Source organism: Falco rusticolus, chromosome 5 (genome assembly GCF_015220075.1).
Source record: "Falco rusticolus isolate bFalRus1 chromosome 5, bFalRus1.pri, whole genome shotgun sequence".
Lineage (NCBI taxonomy): Eukaryota > Metazoa > Chordata > Aves > Falconiformes > Falconidae > Falco > Falco rusticolus.
The window spans coordinates 23,664,205-23,682,538 of NC_051191.1; the positions used below are offsets into that span (position 1 = coordinate 23,664,205).

Genomic DNA, 18,334 nt, shown 5'->3' on the forward strand with positions numbered 1-18,334 from the left:
TTCAAGCTTTCAGCACCAGGTTCTACATCCTATAGTGCTCCATGCACAGGCTTTTAATCTTGAATTTAAAAAACATTATCTAAAATATGACTTCAACACACGACATCATTCAAACCCTTTTCCATATCGATTCTGCCAGATCTGGATGATTTGGCAGGACTGGCAAGGGGACAAACCTCCACCAGGGCAGCCTGAGGGTACAAAGTATATGTGGTGCTTGTGTGTACCAGTCTTGGACACAGCCAGCACAATCTCTGACTGTCCCTAAAAACCCACTGACCACACAGAGGGGCACGAGCAGCTCACCTGAGAGCTGGCAGAGGCTCCATGGAGTAGATTCAGGATTGCCCCCTAGACCCCTGTTTGACACATAACTGGAGAACTCAGGAAGAGTCGCATTTCCCAGCGCTCGGCAGATGTCTGCCAGAAAGCAAGCACCTCATCTGGAGGAGGACAAAAATATAATGATCAAATATAGGAGGAGAAAGCCCAGTGTCAGACAGGAGAACCTTCTCCAAAGGATCACAAGGAGTGTGCCTGCATTTCAGCTAGGCATGGTGTCCTCTGGGGCTGTTATCCTGTCAGAGTTTAAGCACCACCCGAAGGCATAATGCAAAACCAGACGGGCAGACCAGGATCAACACACATGCATGTTTATATTTGCTTTGGATCCATCCTCTGTGACTCTGCACCTTCCTTTCAGTGAACAGGGACCAATTCCTCCTGCCAGGCAGCCTCTGCACACATCCCCTTCAGAAGTGGCAGTTCAGTGCACAGCCTGTCAAGGCTGTGGCACCTCAGCCATGTAGGGCAGCCCAGGGCTCTGGCAGCCTACCCACTAATTAGACAACACGCAAACTAGCCAGCCCCACTCATATTAAGCTACCAGGAACAGAAGCAAGGACACTTAAATACCTTTTGAGCTTAGCAACAGCTGTTCAGGATCCACCCTGCCTCCCTTAAATCTATTTTTACTGACAGATTTTGAAGCACAGAATTCACTGAACAGAGAAACGGGCTGATACCCCCTCTCCTCAATTGTAGGCACACCCACTTTGTTGTTTTCTAAGTGTTTCTGTGGTGGCACATACAAATTCGATACTGTGTCCACTAGTAAGGATGTTTATTTTCAAAATAAATACAATTACATGCAAAGTCTGTATTAGCAACAGCCAAGTAGAAGACATCAGGAGATAAAAAAAGGAAAAATTCCTCTTAAGGTCCTAACGTGCATACGACAAGAGACCAAGCAGATCGAATTGTATGAAATTAAGGAATTTTCTACCCACTCACTCTCCTGCCCTTGCAGCTGGAATAGCACAGCCCGGGTGCTGCCTCCGGGATTCTCAGGAAATTTTTTGCAGGGAACAGAAACATTTCACAACACAGAAGCATAAAAATAACCTGAATGATTTCTCTGCTCTACTAGCTTAGGGTCAAGGCTGATGCAAGGCAATCCTTAGTGCATGCCGATATTGCTGCTCTTCTACCCAATAGATGAGTATCAGGGGCCAAACCCCTGCAGACAAAGACTGTTTCAAGTTGCCAGGTACATTATTATCCGATGAAGGAGATGGCAACTGTTGAGCCTTATGACAGGTTCTCAGTATCACTGCACAGCAAGCCAACGTGCGGTATTTGTCACTGGGCTTACATTGTGCCGGCCTGACACGGGTCTGGCAATGGGAAGGCACCTGCAACAAATGCTTGTAGCTGTTTGGAGTCCCACTTTTGTTCCTTCACTGAAAAGGATCCCCTCTGTCTACTGAGATGGACGAGTTTGCCCTTGAACCTGCTATTTTGGCTTGGTTGTGTGAGCATTTAGTTCAGAAGTACCTAGTTTTAAAGATTTAGGATCACTTTTGTCATATGGTGCCCAGATAATCTGCCATCAGCTTCTACATGACCAGGAGCTGAGTCAAGGAGTCCCACAAGCAACAGCAGTGCAGCAGGAATCAAAGTGCCCCAGTCCAACATACGCTTCTACATAATTGTACTGCCTTCAAATCAATGAGAAGAGAAGGTACTTTTAAAAGTTGAAAAAAAGTTACATGGACCAATCATAAAGTGATCAATCTCTTTCCATTTCCTAGGAAGAAAGTTGAGGGTGATGAGTTCAGATCCAAGAGTCTCAAGTCAGGTGAGATGAATCCCACCTTCAGGGCATAAGACAAGGAAGAGGTAAGCATCAAGCCTTTAATGACTACACTGAATTCATAGCAGTTGTGAGCTGACTTTCTTATCCAGCTGTGGTCAGGAAAAGATACACATTGCGGACAACTCTGATAAAATAAAAGTTGCCTTGGAAAATCACTTCCAGAAGTGGCAGAGGTGCCTCTCCGTAGTACAGGTACTACTGTCTCCTAAAACAATACACAGTATGCCATAGAGCAATTAGTATTAGACTGTTCTAAGCATGTGGGAATGACAACCCTGCTGTTGCTCTCCTCAAAGCCAGCAACCCGGCCACTGACATCATTAGTGGATAAGGTCTTTTTATGGCACCACAAGCTTTACTCCAGCCCAATTCCTCTTCTTTCCCACTTTGCAGTCATCTAGCTGCGTTAATACAAAAGAAAACCAGAGCATTTCTCAAAACATTTTCATCATCATTTAAACTTGAGTCATCTTGTCTGCCTGTGATGGGCTGAACAACCTGTCAGTCACACTTGTCAATCACTGTTCCTGCTCCTTAAATGGAAGCATCTACTTGAAGCAAAGAAGCAGAAATGAAGGTCTGATACTTACTTTCTCAGGACTGCAATTTCATTCTCTATGCTGCTTTCCTTTCCCTTCAGTGCCTTCTTGGGAATGCACTTGACTGCAAAGAGTTTCCCACTCGCTCTCTCTTCAGCCAAAACAACCTCAGAGAATGCACCCCTGCAAGAAGAAAAGAAAAACCGTGGTTTTAAGTGGTGCCTTTTCTTTGGAAGCTGTTAACTGAAACACAGCCATTGAATATAGCTCTTCTGGTGTCTTTTGAAAGCTGCTCTTCCTAACTGCAGCAATGGCATTACAAGCACCTTTCTCCACCATTACAAACACATGCAGACTGCCACATTCACTCAAAACATTAAAGGCTTGCCAAATACAACAATTTTACTAAAGAACCATAGTCCAGCAGAAAGATAAGTAAAGCCTGAAAATCAGAAAGTACCATTTCTGCCCAGAGAAGCATGGACCATAGTCCGGCTGCCGATTTGATGGATGATGTACTTTCTCCCTTCCTGAGGTTTTTGGAGGTTTAATTCACATAGCAGCATGAATTAGTCCCTAGGACTTAAGTGACACACCAGCGCCATGAGTGCTCCCTGTTCCTCGGTGACCACAAGAGGTCAGGACCTCTGCTTCAGTCCTCCCCTGCAGCCCAGAGCATCTCCTCACCCTTGGGTCAACCCTGACTCAGACGGGGAAGCAGCGTCAGAATTTCTCTATGTACACAGACTTATTCCACAACACAAACTGCTGTGTGTAATCGTTAAAGGCAAAGAATCAGATTAAATCACAAGTCTAAACATCGGCCTTAATAGCAGCCTCCCTACAGTTACCCCAGAGAGGATTACACAAATGAAGAAACTTTATCACAGCAGCCAGTCACTAATTGCCAAGAGTGGGCAGTGCCTCTCCTTCATTAGGTTATTCCGTAACAGTGTGTTAGTTCTTGCACTCTCATGGCTTCCTCCAAAGCATCTGGACCCGACTGAGAAGAAGCCAGGAAAGCATTACACTCAGTACTATATACACTGCTTTTCTGTTCTCACACTTTTTTTCTGAGCACTTGCACATCATTCAGACAGTTGGTCTGGACTGACCTTTACTGCGTCACAGTAGGACCATTCTTGTGTTCTGGTGCTCACTATTGTTTAGCAGCGAGGTACTGGGCAAGGCAGGGCATTGGCCTGATGAGGAACAGCAAATCTTTGCTCCTATTCACCAAAACTCCTGCTGAAGCACCTGCTTCATCCAAGAGCCATCAGAGCCAAGGACTTGTCTAACCAGATTACGACTGAAGGATCCACCAGCCAAAGTTTCATATTTTATTTTTACAAAACAAGAAGAGGCAGGAAGCTTTCCTTTAGTGGTTCCCCCCCGTCAGTAGATTATTCTGCTTTTCTACATAGCTCTCCATGCAAAATGCTCAGGAGCTTACTGAGCAAAGCCAACCACACTCCAGCCTGCTCTTAAAATGTTAATGTTTGATCACAGCCACATTTGGCTACCACCAACTTTCTCTGACTTTCATCCCCCACAACTGCTGCTTATCTAGATGTTTGCAGATAAACAGAAGTGTTTCCTTCCCTGGCCAGGCTCTTCCTTTTTAAGTCATGCACTTTGACAACGCAATCGAGCAGCTGTGACCTCACCAACAGTTCCTGAGTTGCAAAATGACTGAATGAATCATTAAGCCTAGGGATAAATGGATAAGCAAAAAGAATAGGCTGCTGCTTTGGAAAGAAAGCACCTGTTTACCCAGAAATGCTTTTGTAACCAACAGCAACAGGGAAATGGTGACAGGAAATTTAGGAAAAGAGACTTTTGCAAACTGTTACGGTGGATGTTTGATCCTTTTTTTACATGTGGCAGCGACACTCTGAATGTTTTGCCTCATTTTTGCCAAAAAGGACAGGCTCTGACCACATTTACGCCACTCTAAGTACAGGAACAACTCACTGTTTTCTGCTTTGTGTATAATCTACTGTGTCATGTCAAAGCATCACAGGCCCAAGCCCACACAACTGATCCTAATGGCTTGCGCAATCAAGCCACCCAAATTGTTTTAAAAATTGCTTTAAAAGACCTGTTCTTTGCTTTCCTATTAGCAGCAATCAGAACCATTCAAGTCACCAAATGGGGGTTTCGTCCCAACTCTCATGCTTGGGACAGCCAGACCAGAAATGCAATAAAACCCTTTTACTAGAAGGGTCTAAGACCTCTCAGGGCTCATCAGCTTCAGCTGCAGACCAGGGTGCTCAGAAACTCACAGGACCACTCCCAGCTAGATTTCAGGACCCCCCGAAGGCCCATCTGCTTAAGCTTTCAACATCGCACCCCTCTCCAGCTGTGTCTTGAAGAAGCCTTTTGCCTTCAGTTAAATGCTGTTAAAAGCAGTGTATTCATAGCAGTCAGTCGCTGATCACACAGCTCTCCCAGTGTTTATGATGTTATAAAAACACAGACAGCTCCCATCCCAGTCTGGATTTCCTTGCTGTTCTCAGACAACAAAATAAAGGAAACCCCTTTATATCCCTCTGCTCAGCAAAGCCAGCTTTGGGAAACTCCTCTATTTCAGCTGGCCTCACCATTTTGTTGGATTTCTTTCTCCACTTACCAGGAGAGCCAAGGGGTTCAATGGTTGGAACCAGCCGCTGTGAATTTGAATGATTTTTTCTCGGGAGCTCCAAGATACTCATAGAAACCAACTCCATATCTCCTTAACAACCTTCCTCATTACAGCACGAAATAAGCTGAACCTCAGATAAAGCATCTGCTCACATGTCACCCTGGACACTGACAGGGTGCTTTTTTACATCGAGTTTTATATGAGGCCATGGCATGAAATTGCTGGTGCTGGGAAAAGCTCCCAGGCAACAGTGGGGGGAGTGCTGGGTGGATCTGCGGGGAAGGCAGGAGGGAGATGCGAGGTGGTCTGCACGATCCTGCACACTATATATGCTCCTGTGCTCACAGAGCAAGGGAGGTGGGGAAAAGCAACAAGTCAATGGGCAAAAGAAAGATAAGTGCTGGAAGGAAACAGAAGGGAGGGGGCAGATGCAGACAGGGATAAAAGAGTTAGACACAGACTGAGAGGGACAAACAGTATAGGGCAAGGAGAAAGAAATGGTAGCAAGGAGCATCAGCAAGGAAAAAGCAGCAAACACACTCCTGGAGCCAGGGGACAGTCAGAAATAATAGTGAATAGATGGGCAAGCAATTATCAGAATTTCAAACACACAGCTGAGTTCACCTACCCTTAACGATCCAGTCCAGCCCAGCCCCCACTAAAACCCTCTTGACTCACACATGAATAGATAAATACCAGAGAGAAAGTCAGAAAGACAAGGCTGCTCATTTTCTTGCTAACAGCAATATATCCTACAGCAAATTCTCTGCCTCCTCAAAAAAGTTCCCCAGAACCGCCAACTTGGCAGGCTTGCTAAAGAAGATTTTGTTTTCCCAAAGAATTAATGCAGCCTTTAAAATCAAGACATTAATGAAGGAAGCAATTTGCCTCTGTGAATTTATTACAATTATTTATTGAGGGTTAAAAATCAATTGTGTACAAAGTTCTATAAAGATGTTTGGTTTTGGAAAATGTTGCGTTTTACTCCATCAAAGAGACAGGACTTTTTGTGAAAAGGACGTGGCTTCCATTAAGCATCACCAAGCGGTGTTTTGTGATAAAAAGGAAAAAAAATTATACAGGAGATGTTGGACAACCAGAATGCTACATGTATGCAGCTCAGACAGGGTTCTGGATTAAAACCCCACCTCTCCTGGGAGGTACCGCATGGTCTCTGTAATGGCATGATGTTCCCAAGACCTGCCATTTGCAACCTATATGCCAGGATCTCTATGGTCACCGCACTGAGCCCGAAAAAGATTCAGAAACACCTTGGTCAATCTTGTATTTTTAATCATGAGGTTTTATCTGAAATTTTGTGCATGGAAAACCACAATTTCTGTGAAGGGGATGAGTAAACAGGGATATTTTTTATTCTGTGAAATACTGAGGAAGGTGTTTACTCTGGGAAAATAATTGTGGCAGTTTTATTCTCCCACCCTCCTAGAAAATATAGTCCAAAAAGTATTTTTCACCCTCTGATACAGACTTAAAAAAAATAAAATCGGGAGAAGGGGTTAGTTGACTAAAAGTTATGATTATAGAGGTGTCTGCAACAGTTGGGATGTCCCATTCCCTTCAGCTGGAAAAGAGATAATTGCAACCTTTCCAGGGCATTTGGGGACCCAGCCTTCCCCTGCCTGAAGAGGGGCTTCAAAACACTTCAGGAGCTTTCCTTGTCCCACCTGGAGATTATAGCAAACAAATAAAAGAAGCATCATGGCTTTGAGGAAGTAGGACAGCAGTGGAAATGGGTAAATGAGAAACTTCTGCAAAACTAAACCACCTTTAGCTGCTGAAATACGTGTGTGGCAACAACCTATTTTTGAAAGTTTTGACCATGTTATCATTTACCCTAGAGGATCGACTCTTTTCAGACTTCTAATTAAGGCGTGGAATAATTTTATGATCTAGATCATTTTTATATGCATTAGGAATGACGTGAGAGTGAAAAAGAGGGGATAAATGACAAGTGACACTGAAATAATGGCAAATTCTAGAGCGTGGTTGAGATGTTCTGACTCCTCACCGCTTTGCACGCTTCTGGAACATGCAGTGTCCTATGAGATGCCAATCTTTTATAGTTTTAATTAGTTTAACTTACTTCTCATCCAGTTATTTTCTTTAATGTAGATTTAAATATTAGAATTTCAAGACTGACAATGGAATACGAACAGCATTCATACCCAAACAGACTGGATTTCCTATTGGAAAACAAGGGCTGCAAGGCTGGGCTGTCAGGCAGATTAAAGTGCAATAAAGGACAAATAACTTTTTCCTTCATCTGTTTGAACTATAATTTAATATGAAAACTTAATTCTGAAATGCAGTGGACAACATATACTGTGACAGCAAATCTGTTCTCATTCATCAAAAAATTGCTGTCACAAAAATACTGATGAAACGAAGGCAAAGAGTTCATGGAGGGGTAAAACTTAATTTTTCCATTTGCAGAGACCTCCACTTTAAGCAGTTTTCCACTGCATTAGCAGGTGCTCTGTCATACTAAATCAACAGACATAGGCAGGAAACATTTCACATCTTTGGGCTATGTATAGCTAATGATCTTAATTACGATACAGTTGGCTTTCTGTGTGTACTTTGACCCAGCCAAACCATGGGGGGTGGGGGCGTGGGGTGGGGGAATAGTGAAAACTCATTGTTTGAAAAATATACCATGTCCACAGTGAGGAACACTCTGAGATGGGGGACCAACTGAGTCAGAGGAAGACTGACCAAATCAAAGAAGGTCATTTCTGTAGCGTGGCTTCAGCAACCACACACAAATTCTGCTCCTTGACTCCCCAAACAAAAGTGACTTTGAACCACACCACAAACAGAGGCAGGTATGTAAGAAAAAAAATTATCTTGTCTGGTATTTTCACAGCTTTTCCCATGGGTCTCAAGGAGTTAACTGTGGCATGAGCTCAGGCTCTGTGTAACCAGCACATACCAGCAAGATTCTGGTACTGCAGACCATTTTTCTACTAAACCATTTTCCTGCACAAGTCATGTTCTATTTACTTTTTTCATTAAATATTCTACCTAGTCATTTCTGTACACACATCCTCACTCTCCCAAATTCCAGGCACATCCCAACATCAACCCAAACTAAGGCTGGAAATAAAGTTTTTCCCTTTATTTGTAACAAAGTCATGTCCATGGATGTCTTGACCGCTGTGTGAAAATGAATTTACAATGAAATTTTCAACAGCTCAGTGATGCCTGAATGCAAAGTTAACAAAACCAAAGCATTTTACTCAGTCAGGAGCAAAGGAGAAGGATTTCAGGACTGTGTTACATGTGGTACAGAAGTCAACTACCCCTACCCATTCCCAAGAACTGAATATAAATTTATGGGAAAAGAAACACACTGCCTAATCTGTTTGTAGCCATCTATTCTTTAGAGGAAAAAAGGTTTTTCTAGCTATTTTCATTCATCAAACACAGAGCCCCAACCCTGCAGTCCCTTCTATGGCAATGCTTCCTCTGCCTGGGCAAGAGCAGAGCAACCAGGACCGCTGCATTAACACCGGTATTTTTAGACTCACTGCTCATTTAACTTGCTCTAAGCCACCCAGCCACAACTGAAAATGCTGTTTTCTACCTTGGGGCCTGTAACCAGGCATGGCCCTGCCTCAGGGCGTGTCTGACCCTGGTCCCCCTCCCCAGGCCTGATCCTGATCCCCACCCACAGTGATGTGCCCCATCCCCACCGAGATGCCTGATGCCTGGGTCTAGGGCTGATATTGCACATTTCAGATGAGGAACCGCACTTCCAGCTGTGCCCAAATGCTACTGCTATAGCCCGACGGACACTCAAACAACAACAGCAAGGGGCAAAAATACTCTTTGCTGGGTGTTCCTGTAGCAAGAAGCTCCTTTCTGGACCACTGGCATGTTTCTCTGTGCCCTGAGCCACTGCCCCATGCCCATATCCTCAGCATTTTGTCCAGACTAGAAGGTACATTAAAATCATTGGGATCTTCCAATATGCAGCTGCTTCCCCACAGTGTGAGAGGAGCTGGGAATCACCATGCCCAGGGATGGGCAGCACATCCCCAACTCCAGAATTCATCTTTCCAGACACTTTGCTGCTCCCCCTCTAACACAATTTTTTGGAGAGAATAACCATAGGAATACACAGATCTCTGCTGGGATTTATGGCCACGACCGTAACAGGGACACCCAGTGATATGCTGCAGGTAGCACTTCTTCTTTCCTCTCCTTGTAAACCAGTTCAGTTTTCTCCCACCATTACAGGGCGACTGGCTGGGATAGAATGAGCAGCACCAAGCTTTCATCTTGTATAGTCACCAAAAGTGTTTGGATTTGTGTCCCATTTTGGGGGGATAGTATTATCTACAATTACAACAGCAGTTTAGCGTTTTGACAGTTTTTGTCACCAGAGTCAGCTACAAGAATTTAAATGCCAATTTGAGGTTAATAGTTTCCTCTGTTTTAGCTACTCAATATTTTATACTCTCGGGGGGGGGGGGGGCGGGGCGGGGGGGCGGGGCGGGGGGGCGGGGGGGGGGGGAACCACCAAACCAAAACCCCCTGGAATTAAGATTGAAAATCCATGTCAACTACTTAAAGGAAAGCTATTTAGAGGAGAGAGACTTCTATAAAGCCAGAAAACTCCAACTTAAAGTTGCACGCTGTAAAGCATGCATTTATGACAATACTACCTTCACACCCCTGCCTCTTCTCCTGGACCACCTTCACCAGGACACAACCATCTCCTTCATGAGTGACAATCATTTTCACCCAAGGAAACATCGTTGTTGGAAACCATTTAATCGTTCTGTAGTTGAAATCAGTTTACTCCAGGATGAATTTCAAGCTCACAGCAGGGCATGGCACACAGCACCGGCACCGCTTGTCGCTGAGAAACTCCCTTCCCTTCCTTCAAACATGATGTGGTGAAGCATCAGCGAAGGTGCTGCACTGCTCCCTTGCACCCTGAGCACTTGTCCCTGCATACCACCACCACCACCGAGCTGGCTCAGCTCCTGCTCTGACAACCAGCAGGGAAATGCCAATTTGAGACAGACCTGCGTTTCAATGCAGGCGAGAGCACAGAGCACTGCTGGGATGGCTTCCAGCCATGCAGATGGGCAATCCCACGGTGCTTGGGGCACTCCAGCTCATACATCAGCAGGGTGAAAGCACCAGAGCACATGGCCAAGGAGACTCCCAGGCAAGAAAAGCCATTACATGCAGAGCAGAGTGAGGCATGCAGGCTTCAGTGCCATAAAACTTAAGAGTCAAAGAGGAATAAACCACATAAAACACAGAAATTGAACCAAAAAGAAAAGTTGCTGCAGAATCTCCTCCCTTTCTGAGTTGAACTAATTTGTTTTAGTTGCCTGGTGTATGCTAATTTAATAGGATGCTATGCAGTCTGTTCTGAGACAGTGATGCATGGATACTAAAAAGGGAAAGCAGCGCGGCGCAGATCCCCAGTCATGTTTGTTATTACAGCCCTCTTCTTTCCTGAACTGTTTGCTCCCTTCTGATTAGTCCTGACCCCTGTTAGAAAGGGACGTATTGTCTTTAAAGGCCTATTACATTTACATTACATCCTCTGTGGCAATCACAGTAAAGCTATCCAGCAGCAAAAGCAGAATGTACAGCCCTGTATTGAGCTCTTCCTTCCATTGTACACTACACAAATGAGCTGTTAAGCAGTTTATTTTCTCCACTGATGATGACTTTCTTTCCAAAGTGAATATTTAAGTACCTTTTTTCTACTTTCATCTTATAAGACAAAGGAGCTCATTGTCTCCTCAGGGTTTATCTGATGGCAGCATTCTCACAAAGAAATAACCCTTCTTCTAATAATGACCTCAAACCTTTCTTGAGGCATAAGTGATTTCCATAATTTTTTTCAAACCAGTTGCCTGTTCTGACACTGATATATGCAGAGTCTATTACAACACATCTGATTTCTGGAGATATTATCTGGCCATATAAAGCAGATTACACCAATTTGAAAAGGCATATTTCTTCTTCTTTCACACGGAAACTTAAGAAAAGGCCTGGCACACCATGGCACTCTCCAAGAGGCTGGATCAATTAAGGAACAATTAGATGACATCGGATCTTTTAAAGCAAAGCAAAGATAATGCAGACACAATAGTTTTGTTTGCAACAATTCCTATATTCCTTCTAAAGAGAAGGTCCTTACTGAGATGAAACTAGCAATCACCTGAAGATCAAATAACACTGCAGTTGTGTCTTAACCATGGGAAACTCCTGTTTAGCCAGGAGTTTTGCCAAAAGGCATCTGAACCTTCACAAATCCAAGTTGCAAAAGTCTGCACAGCACCTCATTCCTTCAGTTGGCACCTGTCTCTACAATGCAAAGCCAAAGTATCAGTTCTGGTGGTCTTCCTCGGTGACCATAACTGCACGGTTGTGCTACTTGACTTGTGATTTTCAAACACTAACCCTGTCTTTCACGAACTGTATGGCCCATTCTTCAGATGAGGCCCCTGAGGAACAGGAGCCACATGGACTGATTCTTGTTACTTAACTTTAATAAAAGCTGGGAACTTTGCATAATCTAAAAGTGCACACTGCTTTTGTACACACAGAAGCATCTCCAACAGATGATTACATCAGAAAATATATTGAGGGTAGCACACTGTAACTCTGTAGGAATTCTTAAACCCTGTCAACCAGAAATCCCCTGCTCCATTTGCTGCCTGACTTTGGTCAAACAGATCATCTGAGACACCCAGACGTTAGTGCCAAGATGTCCATCAGGCAGCTGCAATTAAGTTATATGACTTTCAGCCTTAGGAATTAGTCTTGCTTCAAGAGAAAACAGAGTGAGACCACCCAGAATCGAAGTTCTCTGACCACATCTCAGTGGGTGTCGACATCTGAGCTATTCCCCCATGACTCCTGTGAGAGCCATGAGATGGCCAATACAGCAGCACTGTGGTAACTATCTAAGACTGGTCAGACAAATTACACCCCAAACACATCTTTCGATCTTCATGGAGAGCAAAGGGAGCCTCGGGACAGAGAGGAAGGTGTTCCCAGTGTGGACACTTTGAAGGCTAAGGCAGACAAATCTCCTCCCTAGCTCACAGGACCTGAGTATGCAGAATAATGACATATTCAAAACAAAAGCAGGATTAGGACTTGTGGGGCTTCTACACCCATGGTCACAGTACAGTTCCTGCCTGTTCTAAGGACAAATTTAGATTAGTTAATCACACTGTGAAACCAAGGCACATCTCCTAGGATTTGCCTTCTCCAGTTTATTCCTTTAGACCCAACCTACAGCCCACATTCAGGAAGCTCTTCCCGTGAATGCGATGAGCAGCCACCAAAAAGGAGGCCACAGGGTTCAGAGCACAAGCACAGTCACAAACACAGCTGAATAATTCCCATTGTGGAAGAGCCGTTCTGTGTCACTATGAAACTCTAATTGGCTTGTTCCTATCCTGTTGTTACCCATCCAGCCAGTCCTGTATATCTGTTCTAAATATTTGGACTAAAAATGGTGTGTATTTTGTATCCTCGCCCACTTCAAGCTGTAGTTTAGAATTAAAAAAAAAACCAAAAAAAAAAACACCAACAAAAAAGAAAGAGAGAGAGAGACAGTTCAGTACAATGGAATACAAATTGTTTTGTAGCTCAGAACTGGGCTCTGTTAGGGAAAGCCACTGCAGGGTATCCAGAGCCCCATCTGCAGTCTTACTTCCAATGGCCACCTCTTAAGACACTAGAAGTGTGTTTGATTTCCTACTCACCAGCTTTTTCACTCATGTATCTACATGCGGTTTCATGTCTGAGCTGAGGTACATTAAGAAACGTTAGCAAAATGGTTTTCCTAGTAACTAAGCAAGCTTGAAAATAAACATTTTGGCAAAGATTATTTCAGTGTAACTGTATACAGAAGTTACTTCTGAAACTCACTTCTTCAAAAAGAATTGCCACACACTTTCCGCATATGAAGCCTTAGTCATTCTCACACAATGCAAAAAGGGTTTTCCTTTCGGCTTCTGTTGATGAGTAATTTTTCCACGGCTCCTGTTTAAGGTGCTGTGTTGAGACTACTGAGGCTACTCACAAAATACATGCAGCACCAGCACAACGTTCCTTCCATAAATTTACTGTCATGAGCCTCCACACTGCTCTGAAGGAACATTTTTTGATGTCACAGGGTTATACTGGGACTGGCTAAAAGGAAATTCCCCAGGAGATGTAAGGAACTAGAAGCTGCACCGGCTTCCATCCAAAAACCATGTCCAGCTCAGGCATCGGTCCAGATGAAGCAGGGAGCATACAAGGCCTGGCAACAGAGGTCCTCTGGTTTATCCCATGCTTTTAACAGCAGAGGAGGCCAGTGAGATGTGCAGCAGTCCTGAGGATGGAAGACATCCCTGCCTTCCGCTGCCTTGCCCATACGATGACAGAAGACAGCATCATGAGGGGAGGACTCCCTCCAGCATAGCAGACCTGTATCAAAGCAGCTGAGATCATTAGAGAATTACAGCAGAGATGCTGGTGTTGCCTGCATTTCATCTGAAAGGAGGACAGACCTCCCCACCCAAAGAGTTGAATCTGGTCCCAGTCACTGAGATGGTCCATAGAAGCCATCAGCAGTGAAGCAGACATTGGTATCTCTGTCATATTGTCCATAAAAAGGCTTTAAATTCCTGGTTTAGTAGCAACTGGTTTAGTCTTCATAGAAACCAATCACTACTCTATTTATCAACCTTGCTGGTAAGGAGGTGAAGACTGAAGACCTCCAGACCTGCCTAGACAAGCTGCTGCTACTGAGCTTCACCTGACTCACCAGAACTATGACAGCCTGACTGCCTAAGGCTTCAGCACACAGTACAGACCAGTACAAACAGTACAAGCCCAGTGCTGGGCTACTCATGCCTCAGTCTTTACCTCCCCTTCCCCAGTAAGCAACAGGGAGGAATCATCTCAGTATCTCAACCAGCTCACAAACACCAACCAAAGTCAACTGCTGCATAGAGATGACCTTCTGTGTTGGAAAACTTCAGCAGAAACAATCTGACAGCAACGCTGATTCCCTTTATCTGAAATGTAATCATAGCACATTATAGTCTCATAATACAATGACAAGTTTCCTAGGAGATGACTGCCACGCGCCCTACCTATTTTTAAAAATGAAATTTCTCGGAACTCATTTCCATCTCGGGTTGACATGCTACATGCACGTTGACAATCGCCACCACCGTGCTTCTCCACCTCTACATGGGTCCAGATAACCCAGCCCAGACCCTGGACAACAGGTCTGAGCAGCACAGTAACGTGCCCGATGAGCTGGATGAGGGTGGGGAGAGGGGAACACAGCTCTTCAAACCTGACAGCAATAATTTCTGTGCTTCTTTGGAAGCTGCTGCATGATTTCAAACATGAACAAAAAGGAAGCAGCATATTCTCCTCCCAGGTGACATGCACCCCGAGAGGATGAAAGTCCTCCAGAAGGATTGCACAAGAACACTGGCAGAGTGATAAGGAACAGGCAGGATTGCAGGAATCTCTCTCCCAATGCACTGTAAAGGTTATCTGAGAGCCAATTCCCCCAAAAACCTGCAAGCAGCAAGTCCCTGGGAGTGAGCTGAGGAGCTAAGCTGAGCCTGGGCCAGCCGGTAAAAGCTGCCACAAGTTGCACGTGGTAGATGTGCTGTGGCTGGTACACCAGCCCACAGAAGAGATGAGCTGCAGAGTATTCAAAACGGGTTAAAAGTTAGTTAAAGAGAAAAAGCTAGAAAGATGCCAGAAATCTGGCCTCCCAGGGAGCTTCTGTTTATTGTCATTGAAAAAGCTCAGAAGGGAGGAAGTGTTGGACACTTAATCCTGACAGCAAACGCACAACTCGATCCCTGGGGTCATTTTAGGAACAGATCAAAATGAGAGTGTGTCTCCTCACCATGATCAGACAGAGATGTTCACTGTGAAAAAATCAGCTTTGAGTCCTTTCAAACATGACAGGTCAAAAGGATGTATGTGAAACTGTTGGAATAGCAGAAAAAGCATGATACTTCCTTGGGGAAAACAGCCTTGCTTTCTGCTGTGAATAAAAGCCTAATTTGATTAGAAACTTTATGCTCTCTTTGAAACAAAGCCTTTTCCCTATTAAAATATTTCCATTTCTAAGTGAACGAAAACTCATTCCAAGCAAATGGAGACTTGAGGATCTTGAAATGTAAACTCAGGTGGCTTTCTCATGAGTTGTATCCTGGTTAAAGGCAGGCATGAAGAAGGGAAAAAATGCTCAAGAGGGTTAAGAAACAGGGTGTCCCCAGTCCAGGGTCCTTCCCTTAGTAACAGCCATTAACAGTTATTTAAAGAAGGAGTGTAAGAAATGGAGCTCATGAGGCATAAGACCCCCCATCTGCCCCCAGTTTATGTCCCTAGCCCCCAGCAGTCAGTGATCCAGAAAAGGGATCTCTATTCAAGTGACAGATGTACTGACCCACCATTCTTATGTACTTATCCTCTACTAACCTGTAGAACTCATTTTCTTCAACCCACTTACACTTTAAATTTCAGTCTCCCGTAGAAATGCATTCCACTGAGTACAAATTACATGAGAAAGCAGTCCTTCTTGTCTGTCCATTTCACATTTGCTGCTCAGTAATTTCTTTCCATAACTCTCCAGCAAAACACATTTTAAATATGTTAAGTAACCAACTACTTTCCTTTGTCATGTAATGGGTTTTAATCACAAATATACCAAATGTTTTTTAAACCGGGACTAGAGAGTGGTGCTAGAAATGACTGGCAAAAGAAGTCTGCAAGAACTGGATTCTCCTTCATTCTCCATGGCAAGAAACTCTCAACTTACAGTAGGACATACATGAGACAAAAGCAAAATTCTTAGAAAAGGAGATAGAACTTGTTACATCCTGCTAAATCTTCAGTGTCACATTTAGTTTTGAAAGAAGAACTATCTTTGAAAGAAGAACTATCAAAATGAGGAAACTGCTTAAACAAGAAGTGAGAAGGCCCTGGGAGACCCAACCAGGAGAGTTAAAACTTGCAGGAGGCATAAGGACTGTTTAAAAACATCAGCGCTTGAAATTCAGAACAAATATATAGCCCAGGTAAACAAAATCTAGAAAGAGAGAGGTCTGGCAGGCCAAGCAGCTGGGAAAGAGAAACCATGACAAGTTGAGACAGCATCCTCAAAATCAGAATCTGTGTATCCAAATGAGGAAAAAAAAATGGATTTGAAGTTCTAGTGGGTAAAATATCCAAACTTCAAAAGGCAAGAAAAAGCATCTGAAGAACAAGTTGCACCAGGCAGGAAATTTGATAAAAACTGTTTTGCACATTTCAGAAGCCAGAAGTGCGCCAGGTCGCTGATGGGCCGGGAAGCAATCAAGTATAGAAGCAGCATGAACAAACCCACATGGCTATAGCAAAACAATTACTTTTTTGACATTTGTGCTCACTGCAGAGAGGTTCAGGGAAGTTCTCACGCTGGAAACCTTCTTCACAAGGTTGGTAGAATGGGTTATAGAGCTGGCTGACCCAGCCAGGCTGGGGGAACTTAGGTGTGAAACTACTGGAGCTTTAAACAAGGGCTTAAGGTCTCTCCCTTAAAGCTTTAAGGGTATGCAAAAATTAGAGGGCAGCTTACATGACACAGTTTTTAGAAAGTGATTCAGAGGACTTCAGGAATTACAGAGAACGCCAGAGGAGTAAATCCTATAGTGAAGAATATCCCTCTGGCAAAAGACAGAATTATTGAACACCTGGAAGAATCTGACTGATTGAGGAGAAGCCAATACGGCTTTTGAGAAGGGAAGCCAGGACTCATAAACGTACTGGAGTACTCTGGAGGGGTGAGCAAGAGCAAGATCCTGTTGATGTAGTTTACTTAGATTTCAGCGGGGTGCCTCAGTGCAGGATCTCTGAGCAGATGAGCCATCAGGGGATAGGACAGGCTTCTTGCCTGGATAAAGAACTACTTAAAAGGCAGAAAAAAGCAAGGAAAGGCATAAATGTAAATCCATTTAATATCCAGCATTAGAGATTACTAAGAAAGCAATTTTCCACACCCTGAATGCTTCGTGCTGTTGAGATCCTTCTCCTTGCCTGCAGGACATGACAGAACCAGGGAGGGTGACAGGGATGATCAAAACTATGAAACAGCCTTGTTACAAGGAATTACTGGATCAGCTAGGACTTTTCAGCCTGGAAGGGACAACTAAGGAGAACACAATAAAGGTCCAGGTGGAGTGGGGAAAGTGATCGTTGTCCCTTCCAATGCAAGGATGAGGTGACAGCACAGGAGAGCAGTGAGGACCTACTTCAAAACAGTTCATGCAGCTTCTTTCCATAGGACATACTGGATACTAAACACTGGAAAAATACTGGTGATAAAACTAATCCCAGATCACTAAAGACACCATTTGCATCTCAGAAAATGCCTGCACGCATCTCACTGAATACTAGGGGGGGACTCACAGTATGGGAATGATTACATTATTGTTAAACACTGACCTATACTTTCTCCCCAGACGTCTGGCATCAGCTGCAGGGCTGAGGCACTGGGTGAGCTGTGTTTCTGGTCTGACCCAGTACAGCTGTTCTTATGGTCAGTTAGTGTGGTGGAGCCAGCAGCAGCTGACAGGAGCTCATGGGGGGAAATGGGCATGCAAAATGCGTGGAGAGTCAGCCCCTCACTGAGACAAACGGGAACTTTTTCAGGGTTAACACACGGCAAAAAGCAAGGAAAACTGCACATAAAATACTGTCTAATTCCAACAAGAGCGTTTTCGCCTAAGTAACCCAGTCAGAACACTTAGTAGTAAAGAGAACCTCTGCCTTCAGAGGAATTAAACCAGCAGAGAATCATCACAAGATGTCCTGGGAAAACAGCTTTGAAAGGGGCATCACATGCCCATGGAGGAAACAGCCTTTGTGATCTTCTCATACTGAGCTCTCTGGAATAAACATAAGCCCTGACTTCCTTTATTCTTG

The 18,334-nt window shown here is 44.1% G+C and overlaps 1 protein-coding gene across 4 annotated transcripts in view; it reads right to left on the minus strand.

Moving 5' to 3' along the window:
• The window catches only part of CAMK1D (calcium/calmodulin dependent protein kinase ID), a 230,379-nt gene that overhangs the window by 128,368 nt on the left and 83,677 nt on the right, over window positions 1–18,334 (minus strand). For all 4 annotated transcript variants that reach the window (XM_037389136.1, XM_037389135.1, XM_037389134.1 and 1 more), the window contains one exon: window positions 2,749–2,880. In XM_037389136.1, the coding sequence (XP_037245033.1) occupies window positions 2,749–2,880 (132 nt within the window). The remainder of the gene's footprint in view (window positions 1–2,748; window positions 2,881–18,334) is intronic.